At 40.2% G+C, this 21799-nt stretch overlaps 1 protein-coding gene across 8 annotated transcripts in view; it reads left to right on the top strand.

The window, feature by feature from the left end:
- ARHGEF28 (Rho guanine nucleotide exchange factor 28) overlaps positions 1-18294 on the top strand; it is a 330930-nt gene extending 312636 nt beyond the window's left edge. For all 8 annotated transcript variants that reach the window (XM_082624114.1, XM_082624113.1, XM_082624111.1 and 5 more), the window contains one exon: positions 17959-18294. In XM_082624114.1, coding sequence (XP_082480240.1) covers positions 17959-18122 — 164 coding nt within the window. In that variant the 3' untranslated portion in view covers positions 18123-18294. The remainder of the gene's footprint in view (positions 1-17958) is intronic.
- The last annotated feature ends 3505 nt before the right edge of the window (positions 18295-21799 follow it).

Raw genomic sequence — 21799 nt, 5'->3', positions numbered from 1 at the left:
GTTATAGCTCTAAATCAGCCATAGACAGTACATTAAGAAACTAACACACCACTGTAAAGCAATTATACTCCAATCAAGATGTTAAAAAAAAAAATGAGATTAGCTGTGTTCCAGTAAAACTTTATTTGTAAAAATAGATGGTCTAACTTGTACTTTCTTTTTCACTTAAATTGAGAAGTTTATATTCCTCTTGGCTTGGAAATTCCATCCCAATTAGTTCACGTTTGGGTGAATTAATGTAATATTATATGGCACTTCATGCCATTCGAAAGCACATTTTGAATTCATGGTCTCATTTGCCCTTTACAACATCCTGTGAGATGGTGGTTGCTGTCTCTGTTTTTCAAAGAAGACAACTTTTCTTTTTATTCATTCAGTCTCTGTGAAAAGATGAATTTAGAAAAATGGAGTTGAGTGTACTGGATGGAGTTAAGGCCAGTGTATTAAAACCCAGAGAGACTTTGCCCCCCAACTCCAGCTCCCAAAATCCTGTGATGGTGTTACAGAGGGCCACCCTCTAACTGTGAGGCTCATGAGAAGTGAGATGCTGTGGGTGGGACTGGCTACCAGAACCGTGGTTACTGTAGCTGGCTGTGTACCATGGTTTCTGGGAGCAGGCAATAGAAATATGAATTCCTCTGTGCAGAGATTCTGATTCGGTAGGACTTGGCTGGGCCTGCAAATTTGTGTATCTGACATTTTCTTTAAGTGATTCTGAAGCAGTCATCCTGTTATCTTCCCCTGCACTGCCAGCCTGGAGTGCTGGGCTTGATGTTAGAGAACCTCAGTTCAAATGCTAACTTGGGCTCCTATGGCTGCGTGATTCCTAAGCCTTAATTCCTCATCTGTACAAAAGAGAAGGAAGTGTTAGCAGAACTTTAAAAAAAAAAATTGCCAAGCATGTTCTGGGATCCGGTGAACTTCAGCTTCATCCCTACCTGGTAGAAAGAATTCATTGTAATTGTGATTCAGAGGTGGCCTGCTGATAGAAATGAAAGTGTCTCCTAAATGTCAGTAGGAAGCCAATAGTTTCAAATGTGATTTTTTTTTAAATATGTAAATTGGGGAATTTTTTTACTCAGAATGGAAATATATTAGAATATAAAGGGTTAACTACTTTTCCATATTGGTCTAGGAGGAGGTGTTTGTTAGTATATCACCAGAACTGTCTTAGGGAAAAAGTCACAGCATATTACTTCCCTTTGTTCCTCTCTGAAGAGAAGAAGTTACATGAGTCAACCATGTTTTCAGAACCAAATGTAAGAGATATTTTGGCAGCAAGACTGAACATCTCAACTTGGGATGTAGAACTTCCATATCTACCGAACATCCAACCCTCATGGGTTGCATTATATAAATGGTTGCATTATATCAGTATATCCCCAGGAAAACTAATAATACTTGAGTTCCCTGAATAGGCTTTCCTACCAGAAAGAAAATGCTGAGAACACCCAACAGGAGTATTTTGGTTTAAACCATTTCTCACTTTAAATTTAAAAATTGTGTTCTGGTTTATGACCTTAATCTCTTTTTGGGTTCAGTTATCCTGAATTTATTTGTCCTTGTTAGTCCTGGATAGACTGATAAAAATCAAGGCTCAGAATCACCAGGAAACACCCCTTGTTAGCACTTCTCATAATTTGAATTAATGACATGTGTAATCATTTATGTAAGGTCTGCCTGTCCCACTGTAGAATAAGCTTCAAGAGAGTGGGGCGCTCCATGTATCTCCTTTGTTCATTGCTCTATCACAATTAACAAAGCACAGTGCACAGTGTTTGGCATCTAATGAACATTTGATAAAAATTTGTGACATGAATGAAGGAGTCAAGGTCCACACTCTTCAGCAGAAATGAAAGCAACTATGAGCTTGAGTCACACAGCTTGACTTGACTGAGGCATTGAAACAGGTTGAGGAAAGCCAGTAGACGTGTGGGGTGTGATGGGGGTTAATACAGGTGGACTAGGCAAGTGCTTCAGGCTAGCTACCTGGATTGAGTGAGTTTGAAAACTTTTGTAAGATGGGTATATGTGAGGTAGCATTCCTGAAATGTCAGGATAACTATAAAATTGCTTGCCATAAATACCTTTCTGGATTCTAGGTAGCAGACTTTAACAGTTGCCAACTTTTCTTCCTCATTAATGTTGAAATAAATTTGATTTCAGATGTATACACATTTATCAGTTTGATATAGGTACTCTTTGTTCAACTCTAGAGGGCATCTTCTTATATGAGTTATTTTTCCCTTTAGAATATTGTACATATAGCCCCACAGGGCCATGTGTAGCAAATGAAAGCTCAAACAGTTAAAACATATTCTCCATAAAATGCCTTAATTTATTCTAAACAAGTAGAAATGAATTCATTGCTGTCCTTTTAGGAAGATGTCACATAAACAACTTAGCATTTAATTGTTATATGAACAACAATTAGTCAGCCTATCTGTTCACTGGGGTATTTCTTTTTTAACCATAAAGTAGCTTGAACACCAGTAAATTAAACATGGGCAGCTAGCTCAACATCAGTGAAACACTTTCTTAAACCCTTTTTCTTCTGCTAAATCCTATTTAACAGTTCAATGTATCTCCCCAGGCAAAACAATTAGTATTTGTTTCGTTAAGTACACTCTTAGAATGTGAACCAATTTCCCCGGCACCACCTTCTACTTGTCAGCCTTAAAGTGTTGCCTGAAAGATCATATATTTATCATAGCAATCTTAAAATCAAATGTGGTGGCATCTTAAGAAATATATCCCTTTGCTGTACCCCAGACAGACTGACTGAAAGGCACCTATGTGTCCTCAGCTGGTCAGGTCCCAGAAACAGCTGGCTGAGGGGCCAACGTCTTGTCCTGTTTTTCTGCTCAGACTTCGAGCCAGATAATAAATAAGCCAGGGCCTGGGTTTTGATCTGTGGAGATGCTAATTTGCCATGATAAATCACTGTGGAGTTTGCTTGGAGAAGGGGCCAGGGTATCCATTCTCTTTCTAGGTAAGATATTAATTCAATTTAATTTGAAATGTTAATCCTTGGTTTGAAGGTTTACCTAAGGAAAAATGTGGTCTTACAGAGGTTCCCAGTTCTGCAGGATAGGACCCTGAGCCTTTTGCTGAACAATTTCACAGTACAACTGTGCAGAATTTAATTATTTTCATGGCGACTCTTTTCCATAGCCCTCTTTGTGCAAATTTCATTACACTACAGGTTTTTCTTCCTAAAACATAACATGCTGGATGTTTGGATTAAATATAGAATATTTGGATCATCCACCAAAAATACAGGAGACTCTACTTCTCAGGTGAATTGAGGTCATTTTGTAAGGACTGGTGCTGCTGTAAAGCTTTGCAAGAAGCATTTACAAGCAAAACATTGGCAGAGTTTAAATTTTATTTAATGACCTGCTTCCTACCAGCGATCTTGGCACCCTGTGCAGTGACTTGCAATCAATTAATCACACAGAATGTTATAACATTGCAATAAGGACCTTGTGTTCTAAGAGTCTCAAAAATACGCCAGCAACAAAAAACAGGAATCGCGTGCTCAGAGCCCTCTCCATGCAAAACCCCAAATCAGGAGGTGATTTTAACGCTCTGTTTTCTAACATGTTCTCAGAAGCCTCAGTACTTTCTTGTAGATTCTGAATTTTGAAGTTCCTATTTCTCAAAGATGGTTTGGGCTGTCAGTATAGGAGTCTGTAAGTGTTCAATTTAGACACCAGTCCTTTATTTTTCTTTTTTTTTTAAGAAGATGTTGTTGGTAGGAGTTTATTAATTAATTTATTTATTTTTGCTGTGTTGGGTCTTCGTTTCTGTGCGAGGGCTTTCTCTAGTTGTGGCAAGTGGGGGCCACTCTTCATTGCGGTACGCAGGCCTCTCACTATCGCAGCCTCTCTTGTTGCAGGAGCACAGGCTCCAGACGCGCAGGCTCAGCGGCCGTGGCTCACGGGCCTAGCTGCTCCGCGGCATGTGGGATCCTCCCAGACCAGGGCTCGAACCCGTGTCCCCTGCATTAGCAGGCAGACTCTCAACCACTGCGCCACCAGGGAAGCCCTAGACACCAGTCCTTTAGATGGGAGGGATTCTTGATTCTTCTGGATGGCTGAAAGAAGACTATGGCTTTGGTTATTTACCATGAATTCAGGGCAGTCATGCTCAATTGCAGTAGGCCATATTTTGGGGAGTCTTTTAGGAATGAATCAGAAAGGAAACATGCTTCCATCCTGGGAATCCACTGACATTTGCTAGAGGCAGATGGCGGAAGATGGGATGGTGAGATATTAGGAGTCAAGGAGAAAGAGACTTCACATACTTGGCTTTGCCAAAAGCTTCTAGAATCTGTGCTTAGGATCTTAGGCTTGTATTCTTCTCATTTCAGATGCACCCTTGCAGTTAACTGTTTAGCTATGCTGGGGTTTTTTTTCTTATTTTAGTGTAGTAAATATGGAGCTATTAAATATTCTTAAAATTACGTAAGCCTAAACTTTTGGATAAATGTAGGTTGTGTTTCCTTGACTTGTTTCCATATGGCTCTGTTTTGAGGATGTTATTATATAACAAGAATATGGAATGTATAATTCTTAATATATATTCCATCTGATTAAAATGGAACCTTCTTTTAAGAAACTAAAGGCTTTTAAAGCTGTGTTACTTCCAATGAGTAGATTAAACTTCTGACTCTTGATGAATTTATTCCTACCAAAAATAGTTAACCTATTTTTGATTACTTGTTAATGTATCCAGATTGGCATGATAGATTATACACAAAGTAGAGCTCATCCTGTATTTTTAGACACTTGATGCTTCTGTTCAGCATGAGCTCTAAAATGCACCCACAAAGTTTTGCATGTGCAAACTACTTTTCACTGGCACATAGCTTGGAAGGAGAAAACAAAAGGAAGGTTTGGGCCAAAATGTGATGGTGTGTTAGTCAGCATAGTCATGAGGCGCTATTTTGCATTTGGGCTCCAGTGTGAGGATGTACAGTCACACACTGATGTGTCCCCGAGGACTGCGGACTGGAATCCCATCCCCCTTGAAAGGAGAATGCAGCAGTATTGCAAGGGGGAGGGTGTGCTTAGCTGCCTTTTAGGGTACTTCACTCAACTATCTGAAAAGATTTTTTTTTAAATTTTAGTTATTTTATGCTGAACAAGCAACCTGAGGTGAAGCATCGTGAAAGATCAGATACCACATTTGTCTTTTATGAGCTACCTCTGCTCTGAGCTGGGTATGAGGTGATTACCTTAATGGGCATAGCGGGGAAAAGCTTAAATCTTAACTGTGTGAGCAAAGTACTGGGAAAAATCACATTAAAATTATCCTACTCTGGGCTTCCCTGGTGGCACAGTGGTTGAGAGTCCGCCTGCCGATGCAGGGGACACGGGTTTGTGCCCCGGTCCGGGAAGATCCCACATGCCGCGGAGCGGCTGGGCCCGTGAGCCATGGCCGCTGAGCCTGCGTGTCTGGAGCCTGTGCTCCGCAACGGGAGAGGCCACAACAGTGAGAGGCCCGTGTACCGCAAAAAAAAAAAAAAAAAAAAAAAATTATCCTACTCAAAGAAATTATCATTGCTTCTGATAGGAATATGGAAGCATTTTTGCAAATGCTGCTGCCAGTGAGTTAAAATATTTCATCTTCAAATTAAAATATTTCCTCTTCAGATAAGAGATATAGGTAATATATAGATATGGTGGGTATTTTTTTTAGAGATGGTTATTTTACCTTTTTAGACTATTGGCTAACTTTGAGGATGTATGGTTCAAGAAAATTTCAGAAAATGTATTTCATGAAGGGCTTGATTAAATGACTAATTCAACAAGGACCCAGAAAAAACACTAGGGCGGAAGCCTGCCTAGCAATATCATTTTTGACCAGAGTGATCAAGACGAGACATATGTTCATGTGAAGAAGGTAGGTGATGTGATATTCCCCTGTCATTCAAAGATAAAAGGATAAAGAATCCATCTTCTCCCACCTCCTAAACCAAGTTTCAGCAAACATAGACTAAAACGATGCTTTTTCCAATGTAATGAACTTTAGGTGTATTTTCTGGTACTTCACTTTTACATGAGGGATTTGAATGAATGAATCAATGAATAGATTAACAAATGAATGCATGAAGGAATAAACCTGATCAGTATTGAACAGTGGAGGTGGCTGAGTGGCATAGTGGTGAAGATAGAAGGCCTGGGTTCAGATTTACCACCTGTGAAAACTTAAGCAAGTGCTTAAACTTGGTGTGTGTCAGTTTCCTCATCTGTAAAATTGGACTTCTGACAGTATCTACTTTGTAGGTGGTATGAGGGTTTTATAAGACGAAACGTACAATTCTGAGAACTTTGGAAGCACTTAGTAGACACAGTTATTGTCTCTGTTACTGTTATACCTTGTGTTTAGAGCATTAGGAAGAACATTCAGTTGCTTCATCCACTGGGCCGCTTCCAAAATAGTTGCTCTGGGGACCTGAAGGACATATTATATCTCATTGGAGTATTATCTAAATAGACACTTCTCAAAAAACACTCCACAGTACATGATAGAAGGTTCCCATAATCAGATGGTACTGGGAAATGGTGGTTTGGTGACTACACAACTTCTTCAAAACTTTCATTGTGCTCATGTGTACTGTGACTCTCCAAAAATGGCACTTCCCAAACCTATTTAACCACAACATCCTCTTCTCCAGCCCAGAACCTTGCAGGGCTACTATTCCTTAAAGTATACTAAGAAGAAAACCAGTGATGTAAGTGGGTGTTGAAATAAACTCATTGTGCATGGCACACCCTTCAAATACATCCTTTCTCCTGTAGGAACAATTGAAATCCAAACGACATATGCCAACGTGATTTACCACGTGGGTTGTCTTCTGAATACCAAATACAACACAATGAATTTTAGATAGAGTTTTGTTTAGCCCCTAGGCCAGCATTTGGGCCTGTGGATAAGGATTTGTGTCCAGTCCTCTTAGAGCTTTTTTGGGTCACGTTCCTTGGGCTTATTCAGATGCACCATGTGCTGAAATTAGTCATTGCTGATGAAGCGCAGGAGGTTATGTGCTTGGGCCTGGAGGCCTGATCTGACCTCTGATCTCTCAGCCTCATCTCATGCTGCTCTGTCCTTTCTCTCCCTGTGGTCCAGCCGTAGGAAGTTCTTCCATTTATGTGAAAGGCCAGCCACCCCTGCCCCTTTTGTACATCTATTTCCTCTTTCAGGAATATCCTCTCCTCCACCCTTTATTCTCAACCTGGTAAACTCTTGTTCATCTTTCAAGACCCCAGCTCCAGGGTCACTTTCCTCCAAATGCCTATCCAGACCCTCCCAATCTGGGTTAGGAGCTTTCCTTATGATTCTGTAGTGTCCAGTAAATCCTTGTGTTACTTTCCACCATATTTTGTCACTTGTTTTCCTTCTGGACTCTTAAGTTGCTATATATCGTTTGTTTGAGATATTTACATACATTGAATGCTCAGATATTAACTCTATTATTCAATCATTTTTGTGGAAAGAATTTCAAGGCACAGAATACTGCCATCACTCTAGAAAGCTCCCTTATACCTCTTACGAACCAACCTTCACTCCCAGAAGCAGCTACTCATCTGCTTTCCATCAACCACAGGTTAATTTTGCTTATTCTAGAATGACATGGAATCAAATACTATTTACCTTTATGTATCCAGGGTTTTTTCGCTCAACATACTGTTTTTGAGATGCACCCATGCTGTTGCATGAATCTGCAATTGGTTCCCTTTTATTACTAAGGAATCTTGCTTAGATGAATTTACCACAATTATCCAGTCTTCTGTGGATAGATACCTGGCTTATTTCTAGTTTTTGGCTCTTATAAATAAAACTGCTATAAACAGTCTGTACAAGGCTTTTTGTGAATTATGTTTTCATTTTTCTTGGATAAATACCTAGGAGTAGAATTCATCCTAGAATTGGTGCCTATTTAGCTTTTAAGAAACTGGAACAGTTTTTGAAGTGATTGTATGGGCTATAAACTTCCTGGGTGCTGAGACAAAGTCTTGTTCAACTCGGTTTCCCTGGTGTCCGACCCAGTGCAGGGCACATCCTAGGCACTCAGTGTTGATTGAAGAGTGAATGGACAAGAAGCTCAAAACAGGTTTCCTTCTGACACACCCTCTACTAACTGAAAAAATAAATAATGCTTTGTCCATTAAAGGGATGGAAACTTGACTGGCTAAATGTGGGCTTATTCCAAGCAGATGAAAAATGGGGAATAACAGTTCCCTTCTGACCCTGCCCTGGACCTACATGTGCAGGTGAAGCCAGGTATGTAGATAGACATGGGACCATAGAAGGGTCCTGGTCACCAGCAGCTGCAAAACTTACCTCCTAAAGTTAAAACTCCCAGCATTCCCATTCAAAACCCTCCACAACCTACTCTTCCAACACAGCCCCACCCCTCTGATTTATCTGCACTAAACTCATAATTCCACCAGACCCAACAGCTCTCTTTTCTTATGTCATCCAGCATTTCCTCCCCTTTGCAGTAGGGGTGAGCTTTACCTAAAATACCTCCACCTGAGGCCACCTCTTCCTGTTGACATTCTGGTCAGCCAGGCTCAATTCCAGTTCTGTCTTTGCTCTGAAGGCTGTCCTGGCTACCACATCTAAAAGTGCTCTCTTTGGAAGATCTCTGAAGTGGTGTCCGCCTGTGGACAGTGTTCATTAGCCTCTTTTATAGTTATCTGTGTCTGCATCTTCCTACTCTGTGAGGTAACAGGCTATCAGAGGGCAGTGTGCTTAGTGGCCCTTATTGGTCTGGAAGGCGCTGGGGCCATTGGTCACTAAGTCACTGAGGCTACTTGCTCTTTGCTCTTGGTGGCTGATTCCACTAAAGAGAAGTTAAATTGTATGGTAATGCTATGGCTCCTTCTTAAAAAGAGTTGTTTACAGAAGAAAGAGGTCTGTCTAAAAGGAGGAGGATGTAGTGTAAACTTGGGAATTTGTGTCACCTGGTAGATAATAAAAGGGAAATTCGTTTCTTAGGCTCCAGTGTTAGTCATAGGTCACAAGTCAGGAAACACAAATATTAACATCTAGAGTAGCTCCACATGACATTTGTATGCATAAGACAATGTAAAATCATCTCCTATAGGAAGAGATGGCTCCAAGGAGTAAAGTAATTAATCTTAGTATATATGTTCTCATTTGATTCCTGTTTTAATAAAGTCCTAATTTTGCCTCTGTTCTGCAAACTGCCTACTTCTCTAATGGTACAATTTCTAAAAGTATTTAAGTTTAATTTCCAGAAATGTAATATAGTCATCTCTGCTCTGATTGCAAACGTAAATATGAAAAGAATGCTGAGTGTGAAAATTTACATTGAAAACATTTTCTATATATTATGTTGTACTTTTAAAATTTTAATCATTTTTGAGTGACATAAATTCAAAGCTGCAGTTGGAAAAGATATTTCAGGGTTTGGTTTCTCAGCAAATGTTATTTCAAACAGATAAGAATTACAAAGTGATTCTCGTTTTTAAAAAGAAAAAAATTTATGTTGCTCTGAAAACTGTAAATACCAATTTCTCAGAACAGAAAAAGGCATGTAAGTTCTTTGACATCTCATAATTTTGTAGTTGATCAAGAGAAAAAAACACTCATTTATATACCTTTAAAGAATTGGGTGCCTTTTTTAAAAAGTCTGGTAATAACATAATTATTAAGAAGTAGGTAGAACTAATTAGCTTGGGTGTGTTTGATCTAATTGCTTGCCTTCTTCTGGTTTAAAGCAAAACACTGGATCTGGTATGCTTAAGAATTTTAACATCTGCTTTTCCCTCTACTGAACCAGTAAGAAGTAAATGTAGCATTAAAATTCCTAGGTTGATTTCCTGCATTATTCACCTGGCAGAGAAATGAATTCAGTTCTTCTTTCAGCAAAGTGAGAGGCATAACTCTTTCAGTGTGGGTAGGGTCATGCAGAAGGCAGTTTCCAATTTTATTGCTATGGTACTTAGGAGTCCCTGGTCTCTACAGCTTTAAGAGGAATTCAATGCCATTTTCAGGCAGGAAAATACTGCCCTGTCCTTGTAGCTGGAGACCTACATATTGTTTAATTCAGCACAATCTTAAAAAGCTGTCCCTGGGCTTCCCTGGTGGAGCAGTGGTTGAGAGTCCACCTGCTGATGCAGGGGACACGGGTTCGTGCCCCAGTCCCGGAAGATCCCACATGCTGCGGAGCAGCTGGGCCCGTGAGCCATGGCCGCTGGGCCTGCGTGTCCAGAGCCTGTGCTCCACAACGGGAGAGGCCACAGCAGTGAGAGGCCCGCGTACCGAAAAAAAAAAAATTCAGCCAGCATATTTTTAATTTCTAAGAGATTTTTCCTTGTTCTCTTATAGTTCCTATTTTATAGAATCTTGTTTGGTGGCCGAAATATCTTTTTAAAATTTTTTGAAGATGTTAATTATGGTTTTTGGATGTTTTCTTCAGCTTTTTGTGTTCCTGAGTTGTGTTCCATTTTCAGGTTAGGTTTGTTTTAAGCTCTCCTTTTCATATTCCATAGTGTACCTACCATTGTGGATTGGTGTGAGGTTTGAATTGAATGCTTGACTCAAGGTCAAATAATGTTAGTGGCTTAAAGAGAGAAGCCCTATTATGCAGTTCTATCTTGACTACATTTTCAGCTTCATTCCTACTGAGAAGACAAGGATTAGAATAAATGAAATTGTAAGGTACTTTCTAAACGTAAGAATTCCAAATTGGTGATTCCCACAACTCTAATTACAGTAGGTAGAGTTTTTGAATAAGGTATTCAGTAATTCATTTGACATTATATATTGACACCTACTATTGTTAGGAACTGAAATTTACTCAGATATTGTTGGACTAGATGTACATCTTTTAGTTCCTATTTCTTTAAAAATGTTACTTTTTAGTTTTAAGTAAACTCAGAAGACTAAAGAATAGGAATCCAAATTCTAAAAGAACATTATCAATTCACAAATGGACTCAGGGTATAAAATGAGATTTTTCTAGGGCTTCCCTGGTGGCGCAGTGGTTGAGAGTCCGCCTGCCGATGCAGGGGACACGGGTTCGTGCCCCGGTCCGGGAAGATCCCACATGCCACGGAGCGGCTGGGCCCGTGAGCCATGGCCACTGAGCCTGCGCATCCGGAACCTGTGCTCCGCAACGGGAGAGGCCACAACAGTGAAAGGCCTGCCTAACCCCCCAAAAAAACCCAAAAAACAAAAACTGATCTATACATATTTCACATCCAGAAGAGACATCTATCTAGTTTATTGCCACAGTATTCTGTTTATATCAGATATATAGAAGCTATGCTATTGGAATAACAGAGAGCCCTTTATAATTTTATAGTCCAAGTATATGAAAGAGTATGGACTTTAAAAAAACTTATCATGGAACATGCACAAAAATAGAATCACTTAATGAATTAACGATTACCGACACAGCTAATCCTGGTTCATCGATGCCCTTTTTTTTGTCCTCTCATGTTAGGTTATCTTAAAGCAAATCCAGGATATCCTATCATTTCATCCCAAAATATTCAATAGTTCAGTATCTTTCTCTAAAAGATATGGACTCTTTCTCTTCTTTTAAACATCACCACGGTATCATTTTTTTTTAATGTGGACCATTTTTAAAGTCTTTATTGAATTTGCTACAACATTGCTACTGTTTTATGTTTTGGTTTTTTTGGCCATGAGGCATGTGGAATCTTCGCTTTCTGACCAGGGATCAAACCCGCACCCCCTGCATTGGAAGGCAAGGTCTTAACCACTGGACTGCCCGGGAAGTCCCCACGGTATCGTTATTACACCTTAAAAATTTTAACAGTTTTTACTTAAAATCATACTCTCAGTACTTGAATTTCTCTGATTGTCTCAATTTTTTTTCCCTTGGTTTGTTTGAATTGGGATCCAAATAATTTCAGGTATTGCATTTGGTTTATATATCTCACGAGTCTTTTAATCTAAAGTTCCCTTGCCTTTAAAAAAATCTTACAACTTGTTGAAAAGACTGGGTTGCTTATTTGGTGAAAAGACATTTTTTTTTCCTGAAAAAAATATATTTCCTGAAAAATTTTCTACATTCTGGATTTTGCTGATTGCATCCCTGTGGTGTCACTTAACGTAGTCTTCTGTCTCTATATTTCCTGTAAACTGGTAGTTGGGAATAGATATTTGATATTTGACTAGATGCAGGCTTTATTTTTTGACATGAAAAAATCTTCATAGATGGAGTTGTCTGTTTCCTATGTTGTAGATGTTGTATATTTCCTCTTGCATCCCATCAGGAGGCTTGAGGTGTCTGTTTCTCTCTTTGTGATATTAAGATTGACCCGTGGGTTCAGATGTTGTCCATCCATTATAAAGTTCCCCATCAGCTCTTCTCCTAATGCTTTTAGCAGCCATTGATGATGATTGCCCAAGTCTGCCATAGATGTTATATACAGAGTTAAGAGTCTCTGAATTTGGAAAACCTCACCTATTTCCAGCTTCCCACCCCTGATTTATTCTGGCATCTTGGTCATTTATTGTCTCTTTCTTTCTTAGTCTATAATAGATTTATTATTCTCTAGTGCACTATTCCCCAAAGTATATTACATAGAACACAACACTGAAAAGTACACTGTGAGAAAAAGCTCCCCGAGTTTGGGACCTGCCACATACAGTTTTTCCCTTTCAGAGATTAATAATACAAGTGAGCCTATTAAAGTTCTGAGGAATTTGTCAGTAAAGAAACTTGATTAACCCAGAGTCTCATCAACTTACTTGACCACTGTATTCTTTTATCATTAATACCTATTAATATCCTGATTAGAGAAACACACTTTGAAATGCATCTCAGAGAAGAGGGGAAGGTGGAGGCACTTGCCCCGTTCTCCCGTGGGACTTGCTGATGTTAAGGTCATGACTCAGTAACACGGGCACCCTTCTGGGTGGGAGAGTGTGAGAGCAAATCAAAGTTCACACAGAGACAATTGACGTATCTTATGCATCTTGTGTTAACATAATTGTACCTTCATTGTATTGATTGCTTCAATTGCTGTGTTTCTTACCAGCGTTACCTACATAACCAACATAGATTATTCCAAATATGTTAATTACTGGTAAGAAAATAAAGTCCAACTCTAACTGTCACAACTTAAAAAATTATGAGTTTGCTTTCTTACATTACACATTTACACATATACAACCCCAGAGTACACTTCGGTTATTTTATTTCAGGTGCAGGATAGGTACGTGAGGAGTAATGAAGGGAATCTTAACACTCATTGAGATCACTGGCTTCAGATATCCAGATTGGTTTTTATGCCAGATGCTCACATGCTGTTTGTGGCTCACTATGGGAAATGCAGTTGAGCAAAAGCAGTGAGGGAGACCAATTTTCCTTAGCTCTGAGGACACCTTGAGTTTTGTACAATAAGTGTTTTCCATTAGAAGGAAAATGCTGTGCATTAATGCTCCTGAGAAAAAAATAGTGATTGCCAGTAATGCCATCAGGAAACAATTTTGTAAATGTTTCACACTATAAGCATGAATCGATCATTAAATGGGGGAACACAACTTATTTTGCAGACTTGGAATATGGATGACAATTTTTTTGAGGTGGTGTTATTCTAAGAAAGTGTGAATTTTGATTATAGGAACTTGCACTAGGGATACAGTAGTAAAGAGTATGAGTTGGAACACTTCATTAAAATAACCAAGAACAGAGCCAAGACCCAGAGACATGAAGCTCTGTTTTGTGAGTCTTCTTGGGGAGAATGGATTGGGATAAGACACGGAGAGGGCTGACACGCATCAATGATCCAAACATTGACTCAACGTGCTTTTGTAGCACTGGGCTGCTGGCTGCCTGGCCATTGGGTAATGTGGAGTTAAATTCAGACCTGGACAGTTAATGTTTATGATGGAAGTTATCCTGGTGCTTTTAAATTGAAACAAAGCTTTTCTTTAAAAATTATTAGGATTTAGGGGCTTCCCTGGTGGCGCAGTGGTTGAGAGTCCGCCTGCCGATGCAGGGGACACGGGTTCGTGCCCCGGTCTGGGAAGATCCCACATGCCGCAGAGCGCTTGGGCCCGTGAGCCATGGCCGCTGAGCCTGCGCGTCCGGAGCCGGTGCTCCGCAACAGGAGAGGCCACAGCAGTGAGAGGCCCGCGTACCGCAAAAAAAAAAAATTATTAGGATTTAAAATGGTTTTCTATTCAGAAAATCCAGAAAAAGGCAAAGACTACATGAATTAAATATTTTAAAACAATAGACAACCGCTTTCTTTATGACAAATTACTGTTAGGTTTAATGTTCATAGAAGGGAAGATCAAGTGTAAATTTTGACTGTGGACCTTATCTTCCACTCATTAGGTAGCTTTCCAAATCCTGTGCTCTGAGGGCTGTGTAGGCTCAACTCAAATATATGTTGTAGGGAAGACTGAAAGTAGAAGGGTGGGGCATATATCCAGAAATTACCCTTAAAACATTATTTTAAATGCAACTTAAGGTAATAAATTTGTATTCCTTGAGCAGAAAGCAGTTGAAAAGTGCATTCATTTGTTGCACTTCTAGAATAGTATTTGGTGCTTTACTGAGCCAAAACACAGGTGTAAACATTCTCCTACAGTATAAGAAGCTTAAGAGGCCTGAATGATGACTTCAGTTCAATCCTTCGTGAACTGAAGCCCAGAGAGCAGAAGTGACTCGCCCAAGGTTACATTTATCTTGTGGTTTAAAAGAAGATTTCATTCACTTCTCAGCTTGGGAGGCACTTCATTCATTTTCAGCGTGACACATGGTTGCATTTTACACCTTGACTTTCCAGTCTGGTCCTGCAAATAACCAATTATCCAGTTGGCTCAAAAGAATAATAATGATGGTGAGCTGATGCAGGGAAGGCCAGTTTTTCTTCGCGCTCGTGTCAGCTTTTCAGGTGCTGATCCCTATGGTTGTATGTCATCCAGATCCCACATTCTCTTCCTTTGTAGTTTGAAATTCCAATAGCATGTGAGCAAAGTGTGAAAATGATAAATGCAAATGTCAACAAATGCATTTTTAGCCCTTCAAGGCTACAATGAAGGGCTAAAATTAGGGGGATTTGGGGAACTGTCTCTGGGTATCAGCACATCATACAGCCCATGGCCTGGGTGTTTTCTGACCCCTGCCCATAAGACAAAGGGGATAGGACCAGCCAAAATCTGTATACTTATCATTTTTAGAAACTTCATGAGAAGACTGACTTAGACCCTACAGTGAGACTGAGGAAATTTCTTGTGAAGGAAGAAGTTTTAGGCTGTGAAGAAAAGTTCAGCTAAATAGGAAAAAAAAAAAAAAAAAAAACCTGCACCAAGATTCTACTTCTCCACTTGGTTTAGCTAGGCTTTGATGTGTTTTAGCCTATTTGTCCTTATTTTAAGGTTAATAATGCTCACTCTTTTGAGTTTCCAGAGGTATGGGAAGGATCAAATTATTTCTTTTATGTCAACTAATAGGGACAGTTGTGTTGAATCAGTAGATTAAAAGGTTTTGTCGTTTGAAGTTTTGTTTCATCATAAGAGCATTTGGTTTTTTATCTGACCAAATTATGATTGTGTTAATATTTCTTTGCTTATTAAAAAATGAGGTATTCTATTTTTTTGAATTTTTGAATTTTATTTTTTTATACAGCAGGTTCTTATTAGTTATCCATTTTATACGTATTAGCGTATACATGCCAATCCCCATCGCCCAATTCATCACACCACCATCCCCACCACCCCCACACCACTTTCCCCCCGTCCATACGTTTGTTCTCTACATCTGTGTCTCAATTTCCACCCTGCAAACTGGTTCATCTGTACCATTTTTCTAGGATCCACATATATGCGTTAATATACGATATTTGTTTTTCTCTTTCTGACTTACTTCACTCTGTATGACAGTCTCTAGATCCATCCACGTCTCAACAAATGACCCAGTTTCATTCCTTTTTATAGCTGAGTAATGTTCCATTGTATATCTGTGCCACATCTTCTTTATCCATTCGTCTGTCGATGGGCATTTAGTTGCTTCCACATCCTGGCTATTGTAAATAGTGCTGCAATGAACATTGGGGTTCATGTGTCTTTTTGAATTATGGTTTTCTCTGGATATATACCCAGTAGTGGGATTGCTGGGTCATACGGTAATTCTATTTTTAGTTTTTTAAGGAGCCTCCATACTGTTCTCTATAGTGGCTGTATCAATTTACATTCCCACCAACAGTACAAGAGGGTTCTTTTCTCCACAAAAAAAGAGGTATTCTATCTTTATTTCCAGTAATTTACAGGCATTTTGATCACAAATAAAGTTGGATGATTCATTCTACTCCCCAAGAATTCTGCTTTCTGAATCAACGAGGGTTTATTTTAACAAATGTTTTTTCAGTTTAGGGTTCTATATGATGATCATACTCTCTAGGGTAGAGCGTGTGGAAAAAGGTGGCTGATCTTGAGAAATATACAATTGCTGTGCTGGAGTCCTTTCAGGGTTGAAATGGAGTAATAAAATCAGAAATCACAGAATGGTTTCTAATTTCAAAGACAGACTGTCTGACCTTGCCTAAGTAGTTCAGGTAGAAACCAAGAAGGAATGTGGAGAAGGAAATTGAGTTCACCTCCAGGTGACACACAAGCGCAACATCAATCCATATGGGATTACAGCGTGGGCCATTGATTCACTTTAGGGTCCAGGAGATGTTTTTCTCCTGTATTTTTATTCTTATTTGAAAAAGTTCTGATTAAATCTCTCTCTCTACCTGCCTTATACTCACACACAAATGAAAAACCTCCCACCATGTTTACTCTTGTTTCTCTATCTTCCTGAACAGGAGCCTACAGTTTAAGATAAAAGAATTCTTTCTGAAATGTATTTGGTTCTTTGGCTCTTTTTGAAAAAGTCTTTTCTTGAAACCATGAAAGGGACTTCCCAGATGCCTAGAATCACCAGTATTTTGGATTCTTTGCTGCATATTTCATACCCCAGAGGAAGGAAACTTACATGGATTAAGGACTTCCGTTCTGCCCGGCTTTGTCACATTTGTCAGCAATCACGTCCCAACTGCTTCTTTCAGTGGATGATTGTTCATTCTCCCTGTAGTGCTTCTTGCACCCTGGCTGGACCTTCTGTGGGCTAGGAGGCAGCGCTGTGGTCGGTGGCCGAGGTGAACTGTTCTCCAGTCTGTCAGCCTTGTTTGTTTTTCTTTCTCTAGTTGCTTTAGGTGTAAGATTAAGTTGTTTATAAACTTCTCTGCAGCTGTTATCAGAAAAGGGAAAATAGGCTGTGCCCGGCTGTTGCTAGGTAACCAGAAAAATAACACACCCAGTCAGTTGTTACCAGAATGACTTTCCCCAGGAACCTGGTTCCTTTTGCTAAGTGATTTGGGTGGTGTTAACAGATTTGCATAATGGTGAGGCTGGAGGGTCTCCACCCTTCGTCTCCTTTCTCCCCTCCCCTCGCCCCATATCAGGAAAGTCCCAGGTACCTTATTTGAGTCTTCCCGATCAGTTCTTGACTTTGAGTTACTCTGAGGGAAGATGCTGTGCAGATGCAAATATGGCTTATTGCACACAGCCGGAGTAGAGAACTGTATTTCTAAGACGTTGAACCCATTTTTAAAAATAACTGGGCACCCCCTTCTCAGCAGGTGCAGTGTTTGAACAGCCCACAAATGGTAACAAGTTTTTGTTTGCCGGTTTTGCTGGGAGTATTTTGTAAAGGTTATTTTTAGCCACAGGAGACGTTTGTACACCCAACCAACCATTTTAGTGATTTTGATTAAATCATTAGATATCCATTTCATTCCTTTCTCACTGGACTCCGTCATTCTCTCCGTGGCTAGCTCTATGGCCACAGCATTTCCCAATCTTCGAGGGCTCTGACTCTGATTCATAGTTTCACCTGACTTGTAGGTCTCAAGCTGACTCTCCTGTGACCTGTGCTGTTTGTTGCAGATTTGGACCTCTCTCAGACTGCATACCCGGCCCCCCAGGACTCAGATCCGCATGGCCCTCAGCTGCAAACATTCATAGCAGAAGCAAAGCTAAATCTACAGAGAGTAACCAGACAAGAAGGGGACACTGGAGATGGAGCAGAAGAAACTATTGTTTACCTCTAATTGTGTTGTTATTTTTCCAAATGAAACAAAATACAGGCATTTTGGGGAGAATTTTTTTTTCCTTTCCTGATGTGTGTGTGACTGTGTCCAAATTGCTTTAGGAGTAATGTTTAATATTTCGTGCAAGTTTATTTTGGGGGCATGAGTCTAATAATTAAATTATTGAAAACAACTCTGTTTGTATTATCATTAACTTATCACACCTAATTCCAGACTCCTGGAGGAGAAATTAACTTAGATAAGCAGAAATAGGTTCAAAGTTGTTATGACCCTAGAGTAAAATTCCATTATTGTATTTTCTACGGGATCATTTGTTTTTTGAAATGCCTTTTAAGATCTAGGTGAAGCACTTTGGATGGAAAGTGATATAATTGGCACATTTTCACAATCACAGCAGCTGATCAGGAGGAGTGACCTCAGGGCCCTCAAAGGCGAGGAGGATGTGGAAAAGGACTTTTCTTTTCTTGGCTAGTCTTTGGGACATCAAAGGGGTCACTCCTGGTGGTGAGCTGTCACAGTCACCAAGCAACCGAGGTACCCTATTTGGACCCCCGTCCTAACCGGGTGGCCACTCTGCTGTGGACACAATCTGGACTCTTGGGACCTGGGGCAGAGACTGTTCAGATGCACCTTCGTGGTCCTCATGCTTGTGGGCTTTGAAGTCATAGTTCAGCAGCATCTTTCAACACAGCCCAGAGGCAGGGCCCCAGCAAGTCGGTTCGAGGTAAGCTTCACTAGCAACACTTTGCTACTGAAGTAAGGCTGTATTAGCCCTTGCTTCTCTCAGCTGGCCTGCCTCCTTTTGGCCCCGGGAGCACCAAAGACCACCACTCACTGGAGGGGTCGCTGCCCAGCAGTTACCGAAGGACAAAAACTGCTCTCTCGGTGAAGCTTGCTGCCTGAATGTGCTTTTCCACAAAGGAAAACTGGCACATCTTGCTTTCAGGGTAATATGGGTCTCTGTGTGAGAAAATAAACCAGGAAATGTTTTCAGTTTGTTCTTCAGAAGTATTTGTGTATGTTTTGGTCAGTGTCAATAAATATCTTTCACCTTGCTATTTTACTTTGAAATTTTAAAACTGTTTAGAACCATAGTAAAATACACATTTCAAACACAATCTCCCTTTATTAAAAATGAAAATAAAGGAGGAATACTAAATTCACCCAGGCTTGCAACACTTACCAGGAGGGAGCTGTGATAGGAAGAGAAAAAAATTCACCCCGATTCCGTTATGTTTTTTTCCCACTTAAGTTACCAGTGGAATAACTAACCTATATTTTCACTTGGGCAAGTCTAATCTGAGTTTTAAAAAAAACCTTTTGGGGGCCACTCTTTTTTCTGACTCTTGCTGCTTCTGGCCATTTTGGTCACAATCATATTAACAGATTCAGAGACTAATTTTCACAGAATGGATAATAGCTTATTAAAATTTTAATCAGTCTTTTCATCTCCAAGATGAACTCCTCACTTATAAGGTGCATCTTCTATTCCTAAAGACATCTAGAGAGAAAGATCTATCTTCCCTGTCTCTCCAATAATGTCTATTCCAGAATTCTCTATCCTTCAAATAAAAAGCATATAGATATTTCAGTATAAATCCTTGCTCTGATAACTATAAATATCTTTCCGTTTTTCCTGACAGAGGCTATGGAAATAACCATACGCGAAAATAGGTAAAGATGTTCAAAATCCCCATGGAGTTCTTTAAAAATACATGTGCTTGGTTGATTTTCAAGCCCTGCAAGCTCTGGGGCTTTGTGTAGCCACCCAGGGGAAGCTTCAGCATTATTTGATATATCTCTATTCATAGGTTCCTCTTGGTAATTTTTAAGTTTAATATTATGACTTCTCAACTGAATCTAAGTCTCAACACTTTCTTGATAAGTTCTTCCTTTTCACTTTGTCCTCGCTATATAATGAGCTCAGATCTCGTGGCATTCACTCTGTGGCTCTAACAGAAATTCACTCATCTTAGGAGAAAACCACCCTGTTTCTCAGCATCATAAATAAGTTTCTCTCAAAGGATATTTCCCACCGATTGAAGATCTTAAGGAAACCTTCATCCCTTTAGAGATTTGTTGCAGAAAGGAAAACAACATTTTTGCCCTGTTCCTTCCAGGTTTCATAAATTCATGTGCATCTCATTTGTAGTCCAAGCTTCTCTGCACTTCATCACGGCTGCATAATTGCCGGAGTCCTTCCTGCAGACACTTCCAGCCCACTCTCAAATGGAGCCCTGCTCATTCGGAAAAGGGGAAAAATAATCGCTGCAGAGGTGGTGGTGGTGATGATGTTGTGTGTAAGGGATATATAAAATGAAGAAGGTGAGCAAGATGAAGTCATGGGATTAGCGAAAAGTGAAAAGGAGTATGTTTTCCTTCTTGTGACCTAGGACACACCATTCAAACTCAGGATCAAACTGAGGTTTTTAAGGTTCAACCATCTCTGTCTTTCTCAACGAGAGAGGCATAGCAGTAGAGTATCTATTCTGGAGCCAGACCTTCCACTTCCTGGCTGTGTCCATGGCCTGTCACTTACCTCTCTAGGTCTTAGTTTCCTCATCTATAAAGCAGGGATGATTACCTTACAGAACTGTGAGAATTAAATGATTATGCAATGTGCTTAGAACAGTACCCGGGGCATAGTAATCACTCAACATATGCTAGCTATTATTATCATATCATAAGCTCTTTTAATAATTGGTCAGCCTGGTCCCAGTCCTTAGGCAGATTGCACCTGCACAGCCAGAAACAGTGAATAGAGGGGTCAGGTGCCTGGAGATGGCTAGCTATAAGAGTGGACTAAGGCTTCATAAGGTCAGCTTTCGACTCATTTGCATCTCTAAACCTCCATTCAACTCATTCAATAAACATTTATTGACCCTCTGCTAAAGGCCAAACAATCTGTTAGGAAGCATGTAAAGATGAACATGCCTGCAAATTGTTGGAAAAGACAAACACATGAACAGATAACTGAGAAATACAGATCACCATGGGAGCTCAGAGAAAGAGCATGTTGGGGCCAGTAATATGTGGAATGAAGGGAGTTGTCCTAAAGTAGAAGATGCCTGAGGCTTGAAATGTAAGTAGAGTCAGAGGGTGTGGAAGAGACATTCCAAGTAAGGAGGGAAACCCAAGCAAAAGTCCAGAGACACAAAACAAAAGACCACTGGAGTACACATTTGGAGGTACTGCAGAATGCGTTCCTTCCCTCTGGATCAAGGTGTCCAGGGAGAAAATCCATCTATCTCGGACTGTTCCAAGCACTCTGGTACAAGTGGTGGGAAAACACGGAAGTGTCTCTCTCAACTTGGTAACTGATCAGGTTCCATAGAGAGCTGGATTATGGAGGACTGCTGAAACCCTGGGGAAGCATTAGTCAAATCCATTTCACCTGCCTTCACGAATCAAGGTCATCTACAAAAGACTTGCCTGTCCTCCAGGTGGCACGGAGCCTAAACAAGATGTCTGCCCCAGTTGTTCGCTGGGAATTGGAGTCAGCTGTGTCTAGTTGGAGCTGCGCTGGTTAAGACTGGATAGGACCAGGATCCTCCAACTGGGCATGCGTGAGTGTCCACTCCGTGACCTTTTGACGTCAGGGGGCTGAAAACTCCACCCTCAGAGCGTGCCAAGCGCCTCCGTTTTAGAACGTGCACAACCCTGGAGCTTAGTTACAC

Source organism: Mesoplodon mirus, assembly GCF_964341445.2.
Source record: "Mesoplodon mirus genome assembly, chromosome: 5".
Classification (NCBI taxonomy): Eukaryota; Metazoa; Chordata; class Mammalia; order Artiodactyla; family Ziphiidae; genus Mesoplodon; species Mesoplodon mirus.
The sequence above is the reverse complement of the archived record's forward strand: the minus strand, read 5'-3'. Positions and strand labels throughout refer to the sequence as shown.